Source organism: Cyprinus carpio, chromosome B4, assembly GCF_018340385.1.
Source record: "Cyprinus carpio isolate SPL01 chromosome B4, ASM1834038v1, whole genome shotgun sequence".
Classification (NCBI taxonomy): Eukaryota; Metazoa; Chordata; class Actinopteri; order Cypriniformes; family Cyprinidae; genus Cyprinus; species Cyprinus carpio.
The window spans coordinates 7,044,912-7,050,982 of NC_056600.1; the positions used below are offsets into that span (position 1 = coordinate 7,044,912).

General features: G+C 38.2%; 1 protein-coding gene across 1 annotated transcript; it reads right to left on the reverse strand.

The window, feature by feature from the left end:
- Positions 1–448: 448 nt before the first annotated feature.
- On the reverse strand, positions 449–5,460 carry LOC109062900 (KICSTOR subunit 2). The gene is made up of 3 exons (XM_019079972.2): positions 4,965–5,460; positions 3,475–3,763; positions 449–1,727 (listed from the first exon to the last, which is right to left on the reverse strand). Exons 1-3 carry the CDS (start codon positions 5,203–5,205, stop codon positions 908–910), a joined length of 1,350 nt encoding a protein of 449 aa, XP_018935517.1. The 5' UTR covers positions 5,206–5,460; the 3' UTR covers positions 449–907.
- Positions 5,461–6,071: the final 611 nt, after the last annotated feature.

Sequence of the window (6,071 nt, forward strand, 5' to 3'; positions counted from 1 at the left end):
CAGCTGTAACCTACGCATTTCATTGGGTTGCAGAGAATCATAAGAAAATAATCACAGTTTATATCACTGAAACATATATATATATGATTGGTTTGCTGAGCACTAAATCAGCATATTAGAATGATTTCAAAAGGATGATGTGACACTGAAGACTGGAGCAATTGTACTTCAAATTCAGCTTTGATCACAAAAGTAAGTTATTTTAAACTGTAATGTTACACACTATTACTGTTTTACCAGATTTTGATAAAATATGCAAACAGTCCTACATATCACATTAAATGACAATTTAAATATTTGAAAAGACTCTTCAATACAATCAAGACAATCAATAAGAATCTGAAGCAGTAATTCGATTTTGCTAGTAACTGCAACCCAAAGAAATGCATGTGTGCAATTCAAAATAACTATAATTTTATTCCCTAAGAGAAAGAATTCAGTACAGTTATAGTATGATAGACAATTCCAAACTTTATTTCACAAGTGAAAATGTAAACAATGGTCAAAAAAAGTCAAAATGTTAAAACCAAAGGCTATTAAAATGTGTTACACGGCAAATTAACAATAAAAGGGGAAGTCAAACTCTTTGCAGTGGGTCCCTTTCACATTCGGTAATTGCTAAGCAGGAACACAAGCTGAAAGAACTCATTTGTGAGCACATTAAAAAAAACAAGACAAAACAGCCACAGCTGTGATATTCGTCTTTGGTCTGAAAGTGTTTGAGTCATGAAGCTTTTGGACCTCTTTAATAGTCATTCCAAGTGAAAAGGATAAAACGGATTACATTCAACAAGAGTTTCAGCAGCACAGTGAATAAAAGAGCGACAGTAACTGATATCGAGGTAAACATCCTTTTAAAATAAACTACATTTAGGGTGAAAATAGTCTATATTGATAAATAAGAAGTTCAGCCCTTGGAGCCTGGTTTGAGTGTGGTGAAGGGTTTGGTGTTCCTTAGCGATCCCGTCAGCTCCTGCAGGAATGGCACGATGTTCGAGTCCCTCTCTGACTTCCTCCCGTCGAAGATCACCACTACGGTGAAGTGTGGTTCAGGCCGTGTGAGGAAGTAGGTGCTCTGGACTTTATCGTCATAAAAGTGGACCACCTTATCCAGAGCGTTGAGTTCTGTGGAGCGGTCACTCATGATCATGATGACATTGGGCCAATGTGTGACCGGCCTTTCTCCGCCAGGAAGCGACACGACGGCCGGAAACTGGTCCACGCCTTTGGGAGCTTCACGGTAGGAGTGCGGATGGTGGTATCCGTGACCCTGGAAGCTCTCGGAGCCGCGGTTGTCGAAGACCAAGGAGACGTTGGAAGCATCATGTTTGCGAATGAAGCCCGAGATCTTACCGAAGTAATCTAGGGAGGTCCGAGCCGTCAGGGTTTTCATTTCGGACTGCGACGTTTGGCGGCTCAGAGCCTCGTGGAAGTAGAAGCTGAACTTGGCTAGGAGTGTCGCTTGAAGGCGCTGGAGCCACAGGTAGAGGTGTGGCTGCTGCACGGCCTTCTGGGATTGGCCTCCAAAGAGGTGTTTCCTGGTTTCTCGTTGCCGTTCGAACACCTGACCCCACGCCTGAAGTTTGGAATGGGCGCCGTGCAGGTTGAGCAGAGATGGCAGGAAATGCCACTCGGAGATCTGCGCCTGGCATCGCAGCAGCTGCGTCAACACGTCCACCTCCACCTGGAAGCTGCTCTCCAGGCGGCTCAGGATCGGATGGTGGAATCTAAAAGAAACGAAATGCCACAATATATCCATATGGTTTAGTGCAATAGTCAAACCACAAAATCACAAAGGTTAATTATCTAATGGGCTGCAGATTTCAAAGAGAAGCACGTCACTGTGTTTATTTACAAACTGTACAAAATGATTTTTATTTTAAAAATTATTTTTCAGTCATTGAAAAATAAATTTATATTTCATATAAACGCTGTACTGAATTATTTAATTATTTTTATATGATTATTATTATTAAGTTGTAGATAAAACAAATTATTCAAGTATGTTTTACAAGAAAATAGTATTAGTATTTCAAATTCAGTGTTACTTGTCATTTCTTTAATTATTAATAAAATTTGCTACAATTTCTGAATGAAAAGTAAATTCTACACCAAAGTTTTTTTTTACAGTGTAAAACAAATCGAGCTCTGAGCCCATGATTTTGTGTTTCAGCTTTGTTTTTGTTGTTGTTGTTGTAAAACTATCAAATACATATTTATTGTATAGTAGTATTTTATTGTAATATGTTTTAATGCAATAATAATCACATTAAAAATCATTATTTTATGGTCATTAAGTGGGTCAAAAACTATGGGAATGAGGCTTATGAAAAGTGGAAAGTTATTATTTTTTTTTATCTGTTCACTTTATGGTTGTGGAAAGAGTTTTAAGTTGGTTCTTGTAATAAGTAACCCAAGTGTATTTCTTTTCAAAATTGTTCAACTCTAAAAGGATGGTGCACTCTTCCAAATAAAGCTATTAAAATCATCTTGAGGAAATTTCTGTATTTTTTTCATAATTGTACATTTTATATCACAATATATATTGCAGAAAAACTAATTATCGCAATAAGTTTTTTCAATATGGCACAGCTCTACGTGAAATGGAACTCTGATATCAATATGAGGTGATGTAAGAAGGTGGACGATTGTCAGCATCTCTGTAATCCTGCAATCTGTGTCCCGTTTGTGTTTGAGTGAGCGCCGCTGCACCAGCTTGTTCTGTTTGGAGAAAGTCATGAATACTGCAGGCGGCATAGAACTCATTACATCTCCTGCATTCAGCAGCAGCGTGAAAACTCTTCACCCCTGACTGATCATTAATTACATGTCTTAGCAGGCAGCCGGAAAGAGAGCACGAGGAAATGACAGATAGAGAAAGAAAAGTCAGCTTCTTCATAAAAAAGGCTGACAGAAGAGTACTTTCAATGGCAGTTTAATTCGGAGATAACCCTGGCGCAATGAGAACACCTTCAGCAACCAATAGGGAGAGTTTAGGGGCGGGGCCACCTATTTAACCTGCCAATGGAAGATGGGGAGTGTTTGAGGAAACCTGTTTGGAAATAATGATTTTTGCAACACAAAAATTCACTTTCAAAGCATTTTCTTTGTAGTCCGGCAGACATTTGATGGAGTTCACAGCTGATATCTCAAGGTCAACCTCTGCAGAGTCACACTGCTGGCAAAGACCAAATCTCTGCTGAGCACTTGGCTGACTGATTAATTGGTCAGATAACATTTGTGAGATGACTCAACGTTTGGCATCCTTCCTTCCATCTCTCTCTCTCTCTCTCGCTCTCTCTCTCTCTTTAGTGAAGTGTAGAGTTCACCTTGAGCAGTCAGTGGGAGCGCTCGGCTTCAGATGTCATTAACCATGTGCTGGCCTCACATGCTGCTTTATCATACATCACTTGCCCTCACACTATAACACCATTTAGTGTTATTTAGTTTGCACATGCCGCCGGCGTTTCTCACCTGGAACTGTACTTCTGCAGAATGCTCTCCAGCGTGCTCACTAGCTCCTCAGAGTTCACAGTCTTCTGGCTGCCCAGAGAATGCATCTTCTCGTAGAAGTCTGCGATCTCCATCCTGGCCTGCGTGAAGTGACACAGCTGCTCGGACAAATGGGGCAGGAGATCCTCCAGGTTGGGAGAGGAGCCACCGGATGTGTGGCGGCCCATGGAGACCACCTTCCTCAGTTCGTTGTTCAGGGACGTATAGATGGTTCTGATGGAATCCTTGCGGATGAAAAATGACTGACCACCTGCATGACACACATACATTAATGTGATGGCATTAAAACAATACCATGCAGGAGGCACCTCTAGTGTTACAGCCTGAAAATTAATTCAGTAACAGAACACACAGATGGAGATATGTATGACCACATGGCGCCATCTGCTGTATTTAAAATATATTACCCTGTCATACACTCATTAAAAAAAACAAACATTAGATTAGATTGGTACATGTACAGTACCATCCAGGGTTTTTTTTTTTTGGACTTGGACCAGGGTAATACCACATTTTTGGCATATCTGACACATGACATTATCATGGTACATTTACTACGGTAATATAGTTTTCTTTTCTAAGAAGCCATGGTATTATTATGTCACATCAAAAAAAGCACAGTATTATCCTGGCAAGTCCAAACACATCATCTTAGCATTACATGTTACTGAATTACTAACATAACCACAAAGTGTTACCATTTAATACCTGTGGAAAAAAAGTATGTGAAAATCATGGTCTGGTAAATCAAGTTTTACATTTTTTTTTTTTAAATCACATTTATGAGATACTATGTCAATCGTGACAAATCACATTAAAGTTATAATTAAAATTATGTATTATGACAAAGTCACAATCATGACAAAGTGAACTTTGAGATAAGTGGAGAAATGATAAGTCTTATATAATTGTATGCATTGACAATGTCAGATTTGAGATGAAAAGTCATAATTATGATAATCTATAATTAGAATTGTGTCGATTATAACATGATAAATGTTTTGTCAAATTTATAGCTTTGTTGTAACTATGAGTCATAAATTTGACTGTCAATTTTTAAATTATGTTTAAATTATGACCCTTCTTCTCTCATAATTTCGATTTTTATTTAAGGTTTGATTATATCATAATTATAACTTGGTATCTCAGTTTTTACTTTATAATTTATCTAAATTTTGATCATTTTTATCTCATAATTATGATCTGAAATCTCACATTTCGACTTAATCTCAAATTATGACATCTCTAACTTTTCAATTTTTATTTCATAATTCTGACTTTCTCATAATAATAAAGACTTTTATTGTCAAAATATAGCTATCTGTAATTCATACTTCTTATTTTGACTTCCATGTCATAATTTTGACTTAATCTTACTAAAATGGGCTTCCAAATGGTAGCACCGCAGTACTTTTTGACAGAATGCAGTACTGGAAACGCAGCTTTCATACCTAGTTTCTGCCCGAGGAAGGTCATGTTGTGGTAGGCTTTCTCTGCGGCGGCGAGGTGCGCGAGAGCGGCCAGCAGAGACGCCCATGTGGCCCCCGCGCTCTTACTGGCGTCCTTCTCCTTCTCCACATAATCCTTCGCCCGGTCGAACCAGAACATCCCGAGCTGAGTGAAGAAACTCTCGAGCACGGCTCGCTCTTTGGGAACCGGCCGGAGCTCATCCTCGCGCTGTGTGTCACTCATGATGACGGAGAATCCGCGCAGAAACACTTACAGCTGCTGCACATTCACGCTTCAGCGGTATTAAACGATGCTGAAACTGTTTGATGCGCCCGTTATGTTGTGCCCGACAGCTGCGGTTGCTGGAAAACACCAAAATGAATCACATCATCGTATTTAAGAGATTCAAACGGGTTTCTGTTGGTAAAATGCGCATTCTTAGTGTTAAACGCCACCATGACACTTTTCAATGACAACAACACTACGGCACGCCGAATGAGACAAATACGTCTATATACGAAACGCGCATGGATCAAACTTTTAATTTCGCATTTTATTTAAGAAGTGGTCAAGTTTGAGATTTTGTTCTTTTTGTTTTTTACATGAAGCGTTTTTTTTTTTTCCAGACTAGTGGAAAGAAAATATCCAAAAGACATCGTTAAGTGTTCCTTTTGAAGCACTTTATAAAAAGATTTCAATTACAATACATATTTTTAAAGGCCTTTTTCTCAAAATGAGTTTTTTTCCTACACTGAGCTACAGCCTAAATCTCCACTTCAGTAGCACCAGACTTAACCTTTTTATTCCTGTTTATATCCTGAAGGTTTTTACAGAGGGATTTGTTCATATATAATTTACTTGTTTATATACAACATTTTATTCCCCGCAAAATCACGAAAATATATCGTTTTCTGTCTTTTTCTAAATGTTTTCTGAATTATGGAGCGACAAAAATGAGATTCCTAAAATGTCCTCTGTAAAAACTTATAATATGTTTAAAAAGTGAAACAGACTTTATCCAGTGTTCAGGTTCTTGGAATAGAAATCTATGCAAATTAGCACATATTTAATTAAATAATGCATCATTTGCATATTTAAACCTAACAATT

Coding starts and splice junctions, on each gene's coding strand:
- LOC109062900 (XM_019079972.2), bottom strand. CDS start 5,205: ATGAGTGACACACAGCGCGAGGATGAGCTCCGGCCGGTTCCCAAAGAG. Junction 3,764..4,964: donor CTTCCTCGGGCAGAAACTAG/GTATGAAAGCTG, acceptor TGTGTCATGCAG/GTGGTCAGTCATTTTTCATC. Junction 1,728..3,474: donor CTGCAGAAGTACAGTTCCAG/GTGAGAAACGCC, acceptor CGTTTCTTTTAG/ATTCCACCATCCGATCCTGA.